Genomic DNA, 16,562 nt, shown 5'->3' with positions numbered 1-16,562 from the left:
GTGCTGTGGTAGGTTGATTTCACCACTGCAGTTAAAATACCTTTAGGTATACGTGGAATATTGTCATGTATACCCACCATTAAATAAGTGGGTTTGGATGTTTGGCCGGTTAATGGTGTATACTACACAATTTTCCTGTGGTGATTTCTGTTAGGTTCTCTTTTTTTCGTTCAGCCCACAGGCTGCATGAAAAAAAAAAAAACCTACACTATATGCCAAACAAGGACCAGCAATGTACTGGTACGCTGCTGGACTTTGAGTGGTTATACCAGGATGATGCCTGCAGGTTTAGGCATCATCTTGGTATCGTTCTTTACAGCCAGCGGTCCGCTTACATGTAAAAGCAATCCTAGCGGATAATTGGCTGCTAGACTGCTTTTACAAGCAGTGGGAGAGGACTCCCCCTCACGCCACCTTCCGCGGTTTTTCTCTGGCTCTCCTTTACCACCGGTTAACCCGAGAGTGCAGCCAGTGGTTAAATTATCTAACCATAGAGCTGATTGGAGACAAGAATGGCTCCAATCATCTCTATGGCCTAAGATACCGGAAGCTACGAGCATTTCATGACTTCTGTTTCGCCAGAAATAAACAGCGCCATTGGGAAAGCATTTTATCACATCAACTTTGGTGTGGTCAGATGCGTTAAGGTCAGAGGAGAGATCTAGAGTCTAAAAGACCCCAATTTTTAAAAAAAAGAGTACCCGTCACTACAGATTGCTATCATAAGGGATATTTAAATTCACTGCGATAACAATAAAAATGATTAAAAAAAAAATAACATAAAATAAAAAAATAAACCCCCCCCACCCCCCGTGCTTGCGAACAAAGGCACACGCAAGTGTTGGTCTAGTGCAGGGGTGGGGAACCTATGGTTCAGGGGCCGTATGCGGCCCCCAAAGTCATCTGGTGCGGCCCCCCATGCAGCTGAGTCTGTGTCTCTCAGCTGATCTGTCAGAATGGAGCCGATGCTTCCTGTATAGTTCCTGCTCCGTTATGACAGTCTGAGTAAGTCACAGGTGGAGTGATATCAAATGCACTCCGCCTCTGACCAATACAGAAAACATCACCTCTTCCTCCAGCATGGCTCTGCTACACTTCTCCTAGCCAGCATTTCCCGCCAGCAGCACACACAGCAGTACCAGCCAGAGCCAGCAGTATACACAGTAGTAGTCAGCAGTACATACAACAGTACCAGCCAGCAGTACCTACAGCAATACCAGCCAGCAGTACATGCCAGCAGTACCAGCCTGAGCCAGCAGTACCCACAGCACAGTACCAGCCAGCAGTACCTACAGCACAGTACCAGCCTGAGTCAGCAGTACCCACAGCAGTATTAGCCTGAGCCAGCAGTACCATCCAGCAGTACTCACAGCACAGTACAAGCCAGCAGTACCAGCCTGAGCCAGCTGTACCCACCAGCAGTACCAGCCAGCTATACCCACCAGCAGTACCTGCCAGTAGTTCTTTTCAAAACTTACCACCACAAAAAAGTCGTCTGCGCTCCAGACTGACCGATGCAAACCTGGAAATCCAGTTGCGAGTAGCAACATCATCAATACCAGCTAACATCACACACTTCACCAAAGAGAAGCAGTTGCAGCCATCACATTAGGGGTGAGATAATTAAATGTTTGACCAAATATAACAGGCTAATTTTTAAGGTGATAATTTTGTACGGCCCCCGAATGGTTTTATAAATACCCTAATGGCCCTTGGCAGAAAAAAGGTTCCCCACCCCTGGTCTAGTGTCATATGTAAACCGCAATTGCAGCATGCATGTGAGGTATACTTTCCGAAAAGGGGTCATTTAGGGGGGGTTTGTGCTGTCTTGGCATTTCATGGCCTCCGAAACTGTGATAGGTAGTCAGGAGTGAAATCAACAATTTACCCCCTTGGAAAGCCTGAAAGTGGTGATTGGTTTTCAGGGTCCTGTACTCGGCTAGACTGCCAAAAAGTCTCACACATGGGGTATCCCTGTACTCAGGAGAAGCAGCAGAATGTATTTTGGGGTGTTATTTCATATATACCCATGGCACGTGTGAGCAATGTATCATTTAGTGACAACTTTGTGTAAAAAACAAAAAATAATAATATTCCCGGAACTTGTGGCAAAATATAAAATACTCCATGGACTCACCAAGCCTCTCAGCAAACAGCTTGGGGTGTCTACTTTCCAAAATGGGGTCATTTGGGGGGTTTTGTGGTATCTTGACATTTCAGGGCCTCCTAAACCGTTATAGGTAGTGAGAAAATGTGATGAAAAATGTACGCCCTTTGAAATTCTGAAGGTGGAGATTGGTTTTTAGGGTCCCGTACACAGCTAGGCTCCCAAAAAGTCTCACATACAGTGGTGATTGAAAGTTTGGACACCCCAGGTAAAAATTTGTATTAATGTGCATAAAGAAGCCAAGGAAAGATGGAAAAATCTCCAAAAGGCATCAAATTACAGATTAGACATTCTTATAATATGTCAACAAAAGTTTGATTTTATTTCCATCATTTACACTTTCAAGATAACAGAAAACAAAAAAATGGTGTCTGCCAAAGTTTTGGCACCCTGCAGAGTTAATATCTTGTACTGCCCCCTTTGGCAAGTATCACAGCGTGTAAACACTTTTTGTAGTCAGCCAAGAGTCTTTCAATTCTTGTTTGAGGTATCTTTGCCCATTCTTCCTTACAAAAGTCTTCCAGTTCTTTTTTAGATTTCTGGGCTGTCTGTCACACACTGCTCTTTTAAGGTCTATCCATAGATTTTCAATTATGTTGAGGTCAGGAGATTGTGAAGGCCATGGCAAAACCTTCAGTTTACGCCTCTTGATGTAATCCCCCATGGATTTTGAGGTGTGTTTAGGATCATTATCCATTTGTAGAAGCCATCCTCTCTTTAACTTCAGCTTTTCCACAGATGGCATCAAGTTACCATCCAAAATTTGCTGAAATTGTATTGAATCCATTTTTCCTTCTACTCGTGAGATGTTCCCTGTGCCACTGGCTGCAATACAACCCCAAAGCATGATTGATCCACCCCCATGCTTAACAGTTGGACAGAGGTTCTTTTCATTAAATCCTGGGCCCCTTCTTCTCCAAACGTACCTTTGCTCATTCCGGCCAAAAAGTTTGATTTTAACCTCATCGGTCCACAGAACTTGTTTCCAAAATGCATCAGGCTTGTCTATATGTTCATTTGCAAAGTTCAAACGCTAATTTTTGTGGTGAGGACGTAGAAGAGGTTTTCTTCTGATGACTCTTCCATGAAGACCATATTTGTACAAGTATCTCTTTATAGTGGAATAGTGTACCACAACTCCAGTGTCTGCCAGGTCTTTCTGGAGGGATTGTGCCGTCAAACGTGGGTTTTGAATTGTTTTTCTCACAATCCTGCGAGCTGTTCTGTCTGATATTTTTCTTGGTCTTCCAGATCTTGCTTTTAACTTCCACTGTTCCTGATGACTGCCATTTCTTAATTGCATTCCGAACAGAGGATATTGACATCTGAAAACGATTTGCTATCTTCTTATAGCCTTCTCCAGCTTTGTGAGCGTCAACTATTTTCAGTTTCAGTTTTCTAGACAACTGCTTAGAAGATCCCATGGTGCTGATTGTTGGGGCAAGGTCAGATGAGTCTGGGCATTTAAAACCTTTGAGATTGACATCACCTGGTCTTCCCAGACGATGATTGAGAACAATCCATGACACTGGTAGGTCTCAGCCTTGCAAAGGGGGCAGTGCATGCTATAAATTCTGCAGGGTGCCCAAACTTTTGCAGACGCCATTTTTTTGTTTTCTGCCATTTTGAAAGTGTCAGTGATGGAAATAAAATCTAACTTTTGTTGACATATTATAAGAATGTCTAATCTGTAATTTGAAGCCTTTTGGAGATTTTTCCATCTTTCCTTGGCTTCTTTATGCACATTAATACAAATTTTTACCTGGGGTGCCCAAACTTTCGATCCCCACTGTATGTGGTATCCCTGTACTCAGGAGAAGCAGTAGAATATATTTTGGGGTGTAATTACACATTTACCCATGGCATGCGTGAGCAATATATCATTTCAATGACAACTTTGTGTAAAAAAAAATATATATATTTTTTGTCATTTTTTTAAACACCTGTGACACAAAAATAAAATATTCAATGAGCTCAACATGCCGCTCAGGACATTCCTTAGGATGTCTACTTTCCAAAAAGTGGTAATTTGGGGGGGTTTTGTACTGCCCTGCCATTTTAGCACTTCATGAAATGAGATAGGCAGACAGAAAGTAAAAGCTGCATAAATTCCAGTATTTACAGTACACCATAGTTTGTAGATGCTGTAACTTTTGCGCAAACCAATAAAAATACGCTCATTGAGATTTTTTTTGTCAAATACATGTAGCTAAATACATTTTGGCCAAAATATATGACATAAATTGAGTATATTGGATATTTTTTAAAAGACAAGTTTGAAAATGTCATTTTTTCTCAAAATTTTCGCTCTATTTTTATTAATATTGCAAAAAATAAAAAGCGCAGAGGTGATCAAATACCACCAAAAGAAAGCTCTGTTTGTGGGAAAAAAAGGACGTTAATTTCATTTGGGTACAGCATTGCATGACCGCGCAATTGTCAGTTAAATTCACGCAGTGCCAAGTTGAAAAAAGGGGTCTGGTCTTTGAGCAGCAATTCCCCGGGGCTTAAGTGGTTAATGACCAGGCTATTCTTTGCGATTTGGCACTGTTACTTTAACTAACAATTGTGCAGTCATGCAACGCTGTACCCCAAAAAAAATTGATGTGCTTTTTTTTCCACAAATAGAGCTTTCTTTTGGTGGTATTTGATCACCTCTGCGATATTTATTTTTTGTGCTATAAACAAAAAAAAAAAGCGACTTTTTGGAAAAAAAAAAAAAAACAATATTTTTCACTTTCTGCTATAGAACATTCCCCCAAAAAACTAAATTAAAAAAAATCTAATTTTTTCATCATATTAGGCCAATTTGTATTCTGCTACATATTTTTGGTAAAAAAAATCCCAATAAGTAGTAATGGTGGCGATCAGCGATTTTTAGCAGGACTGCGACATTGTGGCAGACAGATCGGACCCCTGACATTTTTGACACTTTTGGGGGGGGGGGGGGGTCCAGTGACATTACTACAGTAATCAGTGCTAAAAATACGCTCTGTTACTGTACTGATGACACTGGCAGGGAAGGGGTAAACACCATGGGGCATCAAAGGGTTAAATGCATGCCTAGGGGGTGTTTTCTAACTGTTGGGGGGATGGGCTTATGGAATCAACAGAGGAACCTGTGTTCCTAAATAGGAGGAACCCAGGAGCCCTGTGTTGACTGCTGACAGAACAACGGTCTGCTGTGTTTACAACAGCAGACCGCTGTTCTGTCTCCACGGGGAGCGTTTGCGGCCGCTGGCCCCGCAGGTCAGCTTCTCCGTTCCTCTCGCTCCTGCGAAGCACCATACGGGTGCGGCGATTCATAGGATCCTGCCGCTGTATATCTGCGGCGGCTGGTCGGCAAGTGGTTAAAGCAGCCTGTAAACATGCACTAATACTTTTCAGTGCATCCATTGGTAACTTTGCTGTCTTGCAGAGCTACACCTGGCATTAGAATCTTCAGCATCCAACACTTCTTGGTGTGTCGGATGCATGTCTAACACTGGAGATGTGATGCTATGTGATGCAGCAGGTGACAGGCAAAGCCGCAGTGTGAAGTGTGAAGACACAGGCATCCAACACACCAGAAGGTGTCCAATGCTAAAGGATCCACTGGCGGGTGCAATTCTATGAGAATAATGTTTCTATTCACTGGTGATGGGACTGGTAAATACTTTTCTACAATTAAAGGCAACTTTATTCATTTTTTTTTACCCAGAAGTGTCACTTTAAGGTGTAAACACTATTGCCACCACAGAGGTCAGCCTAAAAGGCCTCTACACATTGTTGCTATGTTGTTATGAAATTCAAAGACATTTCTTGTACAGGAATGATGCGCAGAGCCTTTGTCTTTCATGGCAATGACTTAGTTATGGCCAGCTTGCTGGCATTATCATATCAGGCCTACACATTGGTGAATTGACATACATTATGACTCTTCTTGGCGACTGAAAACAAACATTCATACTTACTTGGCATTTCTCCATTGCTTGTCATCCATTTGCAAAGTACTTCATAAGTTAAGAAATAGATACCAACAGAAGGTACATCCCGCAGAACCAATGCAGTAGACCCTCTGTAGAGACCAGTAATGCCCTCCTCTCTGAATATACTTGTAGCACAGTGTTTTGGGCCACGGTATTTAGCCTGGATGTTGGCGTCTGTTTTATGGCTCTTCAATGAATCAGTCTGGTTCTGCAACCTTATTTTTATCAACTCAACTGGCGCTGTAAAGTATACCTACATATGAAAGAGTTAAAACACCTGTTTAGTCATTGCCTGATTTTCCACATTAATATAACTTTTGCTAAAAAAAATCTACTGTATCTGAGAAATTGCTTAGTTGTGTTGCTGTACAGTATAAGTCTTTCTCTCTTGAAAGTGTATGCCTCAGTCAATTTGAGGAGTGTTTCTAGATTTTGAGAACTTCAAAAGAATCAAAAGAATTTTTGATTTTTGTCTAACATCTCTGTACTAAACATGCAGGCTATCAAACAAAAATACTTTAGCTATAAGTGGATGTCAGACATAATCTACTAGCTTCCTACATCTCCCAGGGACTATAGTGGCAACATCTCCCTTATGGAGTTCCTGGTATTGCACCTCCACCACCTCTCCACCGCTAGTTTTAATTCTTCTGTTTCAAGCTTCATAATGAAAAACGTTAAAATTCAACAGGGGAAATAATCTAATTTATATGATCACACTACTTTTGGCAAAATAAAGCAACAACACTATGTCTATAAAGTCCTGGCACAGAGTGAAAACTTCCCAGTAAATATTTTGATCAGAAAAGTTTAAAATCTTGTCTAATTGCTATTGTTTAGTATCCATTTATGTTGCAGATCATCAGTGCCATCTTCTCTTTGGTATGCTGCTCCCAGCAAGTCCACGACAGAGTAATGCAGGGAGACATATCACTGAGTTCAAACATCAGTTTTTTTTCTTTTTTTTCAAATGTTCTTTATTGATATTTTACAAGTAACAGACAAAGTAGTTTTATTAAGAGCTATACAAAGTTGTTCCTACTAGACATATGCTTATTTTTATGTACAGATAGGTGTGGACTGTAACATTTCAACTAACATAATGGTAATACAGATATGCTAGTCTGAGTCTAGTGGGGGAGGAGGGGAGATGGGGGGGGGGGGGGGGAGCACCAGAGCTTTGCAGCATAAACACAGTAAACATTAAAGCGGAGTTCCAGCCTCAAAACAAAATTTTGCCATCCACTTGCTCTAAGTAACCTGAAAAAGAATTGGATAATCACAATTTTTTTTTTGGTTTACTTACCTTGTTTTTAAAGAAAATATACTTACCTTCCTTCCACTTCCTCCCTCTGCGGCCGTGGCCCAAGCCGTGACTTCCTGCTTGCATTAACTGCTGGGAGCCGAGCGTCATCGCTCCCAGGAGTCAATGTTCCTGCACCGGCCCCGCAGTTTGCCGTAGTTGGCTGGATGTTTTGTGGCTATTTTTTTTATAGAATTACAGATAATGAGAACTTACATTTTGCAAATGGGTCCCTATGTAAAAGGGGACGCTGGGGCAAAATTTTGAAAATTGGCTACTTGCCAAGGGGGGTTCAACAGTGAATATCTTTGTTCCTGTAATAGTTATAGAATTTATTTTTGGACAGAAAGGGTTACCGCAATTAGTGTGACCATTGAACCCTATTGGCACTGAGCCAAAAGTTTCAAATCAGATTAACTTTTTATCTGATTATAATATTTAAGAGATATTTAGGGGGCATCCTCTATTGCAGGAGGGGGGCCTCTGGTCAGCTCTGCTCACCCCTGGTCTGAGGTTTGAAAATTGGCACACAGCCAAAACCTTTACATCAAGTTAAGCGATTAGTTGCCAGTATTGCCCCCTCTGGCCGTCAGCTGATAAAGCGGCAGGAGAACAGAAAAGAGTGACTTGCATTTGAGCTGGGTGGCCCAGAGGGGGGGGGGAGAGGAATATGGATCAGCATATTAGCAAACCGGAGATGGGAAAGTTTGTGAGTTCAAACAAACAAAAGTGCTGGCAGGCTGCAGAGCAACCGTAGGAGTAGCAGCATACGCTGATAGCAGAACAGAAAGGAATGTTGTGTGAGAACAGGACATTGCATAATGAATGATGGATCGTAGAAGCTAAGAAAGATGACAATCAAGGTTGGAAATTGCATCATGTATGAGTATTATCAAGTCGATCGTAAAGCCAATAAGCCTCCGCCCTATCATGGCGTCTGGAGAGATAACGGGGAGGGTCCTTACTCTCCGCCCACCACCCATTATCCTCACACCACTCCTACTCAAACGCAACCCACAAGGACAGTTCCTACAGACGGCCATCTTGGTGCAGTCAATTCTTCACTTCCTGCCCCGCCCAGTACAGTTCCTGCAAACGGCCATCTTGGTGCAGTCATGTCTTCACTTCCTGCCCCGCCCAGTAAAGTTCCTGCAGACGGCCATCTTGGTATACCCGGAAGGCCTAACAAAGGTCTATATCCAATTCTCCCTGTTCTAACACTCCCATCCTCCCGGGATTACAGGTCCAATATACTAGTGATGAAGACACATCCAACTGGGACGACCAACCGCAGGTGACAAGCGCACCCAAAGATTTAACCCCATCACGAACAGCGACCTTAATGACAAGTCTGCCTGACCCAGAAACACAGCCAATGCCCCTATACCACAGGATAGTACAGCTACAAGAAATTGACCTAGTCCTCTTACTGAGCCACTCCGAGTGGGGACATTTCCTGATTTTCTTGCCAGATTTGTAGTGTCTTCTACATGCCCCTTGCATCTGCTAGGAGCTGATTCGCTGTCTGGACTACAGGCCTCAATTATTTTTATGCCGAAAGGAGGAGTGAAGCTACATACTCCCCTATCCTTAGAAGACTCATCTGCTTTGTGTTCTCTGGCTCTCATGAAGACACTCCATGAAACGACAATTCCAAGTTCAGTACCACTGAAGTACTTGGCAGGATCCATGCATGCCTATGGTCCACAGAACCGGAAGACATTGATCACTTAAAAGTACCACTAGTCATGGTGCAACTAAAACCTGGGGCACTCCTACCTGGAAAAACACGCCTCCGAAGAGACTGGACCCGTTGAAGCCAGCTCAATCCGAAGCTATCTCAAAACAGGTTGAGACCCTTGTGTCTAATGGTGCTTTGATACCCTGTACTTCTGAATGATACACACCTTTGTTCCCAGTGAAGAAACGGATCCCAAAAAGGTGAAATACAGAATGGTCCAAGATTTCCAAGCCAATTTGCCAAAGCCATAACCCGCGTCCTTGATACCTGGCAACAGGAACACCCTACAGTGACTCTTCTCCTCTTTGCAGATGACTACCCTGCTGCTGAAGAAAATTCAGAAAGTCTACTATGCTACCTTGCAGAACAAGGCTGTAAGGCCTCCAAAGAGAAAATTCAGTGGTGTTCCAGACTGTCACCTTTTTAGGCCACTGCATTTCTAAAAGGCACAAGACATATCACATCAGACCGAGTAGCCGCAATCCAGAATATTCTTCAACAGAAAGCAGCTAAACAACTGCATGCCTTTCTTGGACTCATATTTTACTGCAGGGCGTGGATCCCTGATGCATCCCTCCTCATGCAACCATTCTATGATGCTCTCAAGTCTGTGCCATTTACCCTGTCAAACGAGGCCCTGGACAATTTTATTCTGCTGAAGCAAGCAATATCCACAGCTCCTGCTTTGGACCTTCCAGATTATGAGAAACTCTTCAAACTGTTTGTGTCGGAGAAGAATGGCCACGCCACAGGGGTCCTGGCTCAGGAACATGGAGGACGGACTAGACCCATTGGTTACTACTCTTGCCGCCTAGACCCCGTGGCTAGAGGTGGTCCTTCCTGTCTAAGGGCTGTCTTCGCTGCCCAAGCACTCCTAGACACAACTTCAGACCTTGTCTTAGCACACCCCCTGCTTCTTCTGGCACCACATGACATTGCTGCCATCTTACATCAGGTGCAACTCCGACACCTGTCCACAGCCAGACATCTATGGCTGCAAATCTCCCTCCTACTTCCTGACAACGTGACCCTCCAAAGGTGTCTCACTCTCAACCCGGCCACCCTTCTTGCTAGGAGGTGAGAGATTCTGGTATAGGTGTAGGATTCTGTATTGGGTAGTGTGTATTGTTCTTAAAGAGTCTCAAAGGGTTTAATCTTTAGATACTAAATCGGCAATGGAGGATATTCCGGCGGAGAGCCAGCAGGAGAGATGTAGATCAGGAATAACCGCTATTATGGCTTTTAGCGGTATCTGTATGGTTCTAGTGGGCGAGGTAGCGGGGTATGTAGTTAGGAGTTTCCTACAGGCTATTAGGGAAGCTTCTTCTGTTGGGCCAAGTTTTGTTAGGGTTAAAAGTAACCAGCTGCTATTTGCAGAAGGCAATATGTAAGGGATGTCAGATGTGCATGCGAGGTTTCAATTGTTGACCAAATTTTCTCCGGTGTAGGGTGCCACCAATAGTACAATTGGTCTAATATGGAGGCGCAGTATTAGTTGCTGATTTAAGGTAGACCCGCATTCCTTAATCTGTGAGATCTAGTTAAAATGTAACTGGCACATCTGGGCGGCTTGGATTCCCATATGAAGTTATTTATTTGTTTCTGGATGTTGGCGAGAAGGGAAGCAGGAATGGGTATTATCAGTGTACGGAATATGATCATTTTGATGGTGGCTATACGTCCTAGTTTAGAGAGACCCGAACATTTCAGTGAATTCAGGAGGGTAGGCAGTTTCTGGGCGGAGTTATGGTAATTTAGGTAAATTCGTTTACCAGGGTTGGGTGATATCTGTGTGCCCAGATAAGGGATAGCTGTGCTCATCCAGGTAAAGGGGTGGGTGTCATTCAAATGTGTCAGTGTTGGGGGGGGGGTGTATGGGAAGGACTTGTGACTTTGAGGTCCAGTTTGTAGTATGATACTTGGCTAAAATTATTTAAGGTATCTTGGATCACGGGTAGGGATTGTGTGGGGTTGGTGTGACCATAAGAATTACGTCGTCCACAAATAAACTGATTTTGTGGGCCGACCCGTCGTAAGAGATGCCTGATATTTGTGGGTTTTCCCTAATTTTTGAGGCCAGGGTTTCCATTAGCATGGTGATTATGAGGGGAGAGAGGGGGCATGCCTGTCTTTTCCCATTCAAGATTTCAAATGGGGCGGACAGGGCACCACTGGATAGGACCCTGGCTGAGGGGTTGTTGTACAGGGATAAAATTGTGTCTTGGAACCATCCCAATTTTGGTGAGTATCGTTAGCAGAAATTTTCAATGATCCCTGTCGAACGCCTTCTCTGCATCCAGGGATAGGAGCAGAGAAGGCATTCGAGATTGGTGAGCTCGGTGTACAAGGTAATTACTCTTCTGGTTGTATCCAGGGCCTGTCTACCTGGGACGAACCCAACTTGGTCTTGGTGAATCTGGTCAGGAAGGAATGATTTCAGCCTATTGGCTATGCATTTCGCTAATATTCGAACATCAGTGTTCAGGAGGGATATTGTTCTATAGTTAGCAGGGTCTGTGGTTTATTTCCCAAGTTTAGGTATGGTAACGATTACAGAGCACAGCAAGTCAGTAGGTAGGGATCTGGAGGAACCAGCAGCGTTGAAGTTATGTAGGTAAATTGTTTGAAGAAGGCGTTAGTGTAGCCATCTTCCCCAGGGTCTTTGTAATAGTTGGTAGATTAATTGGGGCCAGGAAGTTATGTATCTGTTCCTCCGAGGGTTGAGGTTTGAGAGGATCTTTTTTGAGATTATACAAGGAGGCGTAGAAATCGCTAAATGTATTGGCGATATCTTGTGGATTGGGCAGTAGCTTCTTAGAGAAAGGATGGTGGATAGATGTAATTTTGACTTTTGCTCGTTGGGTTTTAACTCGCTTAGCCAAGAGGGACCCAGCTTTATTACCTAAAGGGTAATAATTGGCTTTAGTAAATTTGAGGTTGGTTTTGAATTTGTGAAGTAAAGGGTGTGCTGTCGTTGCCTGAGGTCTGTTAGTTTGGTGGTTTGTGGGAGAGAAGGTGACAATTTGTTAAGTTTCTCCAAATCTGAGATATAGAATAGGACCTCCTCGAGCTGCTGGGTCCTCTGTTTTCTCCTTATGTTACTCAGTTTCATAAATATCACTCTTAAATACGTTTTGTAGGTTGCCCAGAGTGTAAGTTTGTCCGTGTCTGGTAGTTCGCTGAGCTAGAAGAAGGAGTGATGTTCAGCTTCAATTTCCTTTGAGTCGGCTATTAGGGACAGATCTAGTCTCCAAAGCCTCATTGGGGTCTGTCAATGGTCTCTTAGGGTGATGGTTACAGGGGCATGATCTGGCCATAAAATGGTACCAATTTCAGATTTAAGGACATTTTGTAAGGTCCACTTGTCTACTAAAAAGGCATCTATGCGAGAGTATGATAATTGTGTATGGGAGATGAATGTGTAGTCTCGCTCCGATCCATGTTGCGCTCGCCACACATTATAGACTTCTGATTCATGGAAAAGGGGGTTTAAGGCTGGGCGATTGCTAGGTCGCTGTGTGGAGGTATCTAGGGAGATGTCTCCTATGATGTTAAGATCACCCCCGATAATTAGGCTTCCTTGTTTTATCCTTTCTATCTTCTTAAAGAGGCGTTTGAAGAACTTTAGTTGTTTGGAGTTGAGTCCATATATATTCACTAAGGTGTAGGTGGATTGGGCGAAGGTGTATATAATTATGAGGTAGTGAACTGGTGAATCCGCATGAGTGCTGTGATGCTGGAATTGTAAGGTGTTACGAATTCCTATCAGTACTCCTTTCTTTTTCCGTGGACCTGAGGCACGGAAGATGTTGTCGTATCCTTTTAGCTTGAAAGTTGGGGTTTTGGCTATAGCGAAATGAGTCTCTTGCACAAACACTATATCCGCGGTTTGTTTGTTTATTTCTCTCTAGAGATTGGTTCTTTTTTGCAGGCTATTTAGACCCTTGACGTTTAGTGATGAAACTTTCATCTGTGTAATAAAGAGCTTAACTGCCTTTGCCTATGGAGACTGTAGTAGTCAGGTGTTGGAAAGTTCACGTACGTGTTGGTTGCTTATGAGTGGGGGTGATCTGGGAAGCCTGGACTGGGCCCTTTTGCACTTTTGTAGTTGTTGAAGGTGAGGAAGTGGTGCTCTTGCGAAGTGCAGAACAGGAAACAAACAAAGTAAAAGTTGGTGCAGAACTGGGTAAAAAATGAGAACCCTTTAACTAGTGGGTTCAATGTGTAGTAACACTTGGAGGGATTTTTCCAGGGGCGTCTGGTATTTCAGGTGCCGATGGAAAAGATATGGGCTTGTATGTGGTGTTACTCCTCTTCATCTTGTGGAAAGGGACTGAGGAGAACCTTATAAAATTCTTGGAGGACATGTTAATATGTATAAAATGGTGTTCTCAGGTACCTGGGATAAAAATGCAGTTCATTTCCTAGATTTAACCATATATAGAAAAGAAAAACTCTGCACAAAAACGTTCTTCAAACCCACAGACCTTAATGGGTATATACCCACACATAGTTGCCACCACTCTAGATGGATAAAGGGAATTCCTAGGGGCCAGCTAATAAAGATCGGGCATAACTGCAAGGAAGATATGGAATTCAACCATCAGGCAGATGTGATCATCAATAGATTTAAAGATAAGGGATATAAAGAGAAAGCCCTATTGGAGGTTAAACAAGAAGTTTGTAATCTAGATAGAACCCTCCTTGAGATAGGGTGAAATGTGAGACAGACCAAAATATGGCCTTTTTACTCAGTACCATAGAAGTCATAAATCATTGGAAGATATAGTTAGAAAGCATTGGCACATTCTGCTACGAGACAAAGTAATGCAAATATTTTACCCCCCAAACCTCATTTTGTGTACCATAGGGTCCCTAATTTGAGGGACAGATTAGTGCACAATGTGCCTGATCCCCCATCGCTAGGTACTTTCATGGACCAGAAGGGTTTTTATTTTTGTGGCAGGTGTAAATCCTGTCAAACGGTAAAGGATAGAATTGGGAAAAGATTAAACTTTAAATCTAACACCACTTTAAAGGAATATTCTATAAATAAGTTGATAACCTGTCAGAGTACGCATGTCACCTATTTGCTTACTTGCCCATGCGGTCTACAGTATGTAGACCGCACTACATGTAAATTGACAGTGAGAGTAGGAGAATACAGCTTAATAATATCAAGAAGGGTTTTTAAAAGCACAGCATTTCAAACCATTTTAGACTGAAGCATGATAGAGACTCAAGCCTTCTTACATTTTGTGGGATAGATAAAATAGATAATCACTGGAGAGGAAAAGATATGCGAAAGGCAGTTTCACAGAATAAAACTTATTGGATATATGAATTAGGCACATTCCAGCCGCAAGGTATGAATATAGACATGGATATTAATAGTTTTATATCTAATTATTAACATGTTGTAACGGCTAAACCCCTCTGTATCTATCCTTATAGGTATTGAATTATAAATTGGGTGTCACCCCTGTTTTTATTAATATGCAAAATAATTTTTACATACATTTTGAATCCCATTTTTTAATATAGGTAATAGATGTAGTTTTACTCTATTTAAAAAATTAATTTTATCTATATAATATTTTTTTTATCCCTTGCCCTGATATTTTTGTTTAAAAGTCGACTAACTGATTTGGAAGTAGGATCATTTCATACATTCTAAAAACATTTTTAGTCTAATATGTATAATTTTTGGAATTTAAATGATTTTTTAAAATTAAATTTATTTTATGGAGTGTGGGTGATGTAGATAAAAAAAAATATATATATATATTCAATTTTTTTAACTTTTATAATATATATATATATATATATATATATATATATATAATTATCCTTTTGTTCAGTGGGGTTAAAATGGTTAATATATATATATACACAGTATATATATATATATATATTTTTTTTTTTAACCATCCCCTAAGGTATTTAAATATATATTAATATTCCCTTTCATATATAATAACTTAAGTACTGATACAATTTAAGCCTAGCAGCCAATAGACTTGCCCATTCCCACTGAATTGGTAAAGAATATTGGGAATTGAAGTAGTTAAAATGTTAGGATAATACCGTGAGGTTTATTCAATTGGGTTCTTTGTCAATTGAGGAGGAGAAACTAACTAGAGGGTGGTCTTTGTATTTGGTGCATAATAGTATAGCTGAAGTGACGTGCCATCAGCTTCCGATGACATCAACCTGATGCCGAAATGCGTCAAGCTGACACACACGTCGCCTCGATCCGAATACCACCTGGAACGCACGCTGGTTTAAGCAGTTCGGGAACGGTGCGGCTCCCTGCATTGAGTGCAGGTCACCGGAGGTTTTTTTTTTTACTATATTCGGGGCTGAGAGACTTTTATGATTTTGATTATTATTAACTGCCTTGAGTTTTTTAATTACTTTGCCCCACCGGGCGTCTTTTAAATAAACAGAGTTTTTCCTTGGATAATACACTATGAGGAGTCTGTCTCTCCTTTACATTTGTGTCCCCTGAGATCTTTGTACAGCAACTTTCCCTGCAAGATCACATGGATTGATGAAACTGAGATCATGGGAAATTACAAGCGCGTTTTGATCTCCTGCTGCCATAAGGTAATAGGGATCAATAACATCTGGTGAGTTTGAATTTCTACCACTTTCATTGAACACGGCGGGTGTCACCACTACTACTTCAAGCACCTGGCACTTTTGGGGGAGTGCATTCCCTTGGTTGTGATTTTTAGGGAGTCCACATTTTACTCGGGTTTATTGGTGGACTGACATCTTGCACATTGCACTTGTTTCTTGACTGGTTTCTGCACACATTTTTGCAAAAAATTTTATATACGTATATTTCACATTTTTTTTATGCATTTTGAATTGAATTTTTTTAGACATTCCTCCAATTTTTATTATGTAATTATATTGTATACATTGCACCTGAGCACTTTATTACTTAATATTTGGATTATTTTTTGCTTTGAATTTTCATAATTATGTATTTATTTAATTAATTCATTGTATGTGAACACTTTATTAATTCATTAGCACTGGGATTGATTTATTGTTGGAGAAGTTTGCGCTGCTAAATTGAATTTTTGCGATTTATTTATATGGTTTGTCATCCTTAGGGATCTTGAAGCAGCAGCAGCAGCCCTCCTTTTTTATTACATCGTTTGGCGAAAGTATTTTTTCACCTTCAAAGGGTCAGGAAGTTGTGGAAGTCTTTTTGCAGCCAGCATTACTTTTTCTTTAGCTTTGTAGAAGTAGATGCGCAATAGCACATCTCTTGGCTTCTCAGCTGGAAGGTGGGGAGGTTTTGGTAGCCTGTAGGCTCTGTCAATCTCCACGTCTGTTCGTCAGTTCTGGCACGAGTTGTCGCATTCA

At 41.7% G+C, this 16,562-nt stretch overlaps 1 protein-coding gene across 1 annotated transcript in view; it reads right to left on the bottom strand.

Moving 5' to 3' along the window:
* SLC25A45 (solute carrier family 25 member 45) overlaps positions 1-16,562 on the bottom strand; it is a 66,669-nt gene that overhangs the window by 7,163 nt on the left and 42,944 nt on the right. Inside the window, exon 5 of the mRNA XM_082269706.1 lies at positions 6,121-6,388. Coding sequence (XP_082125832.1) covers positions 6,121-6,388 — 268 coding nt within the window. The remainder of the gene's footprint in view (positions 1-6,120; positions 6,389-16,562) is intronic.

This window comes from Pelophylax lessonae (assembly GCF_965119305.1).
Source record: "Pelophylax lessonae genome assembly, chromosome: 10".
NCBI lineage: Eukaryota > Metazoa > Chordata > Amphibia > Anura > Ranidae > Pelophylax > Pelophylax lessonae.
Note: the sequence above shows the minus strand (reverse complement) of the source record. Positions and strands in the feature narration are given on the sequence as shown.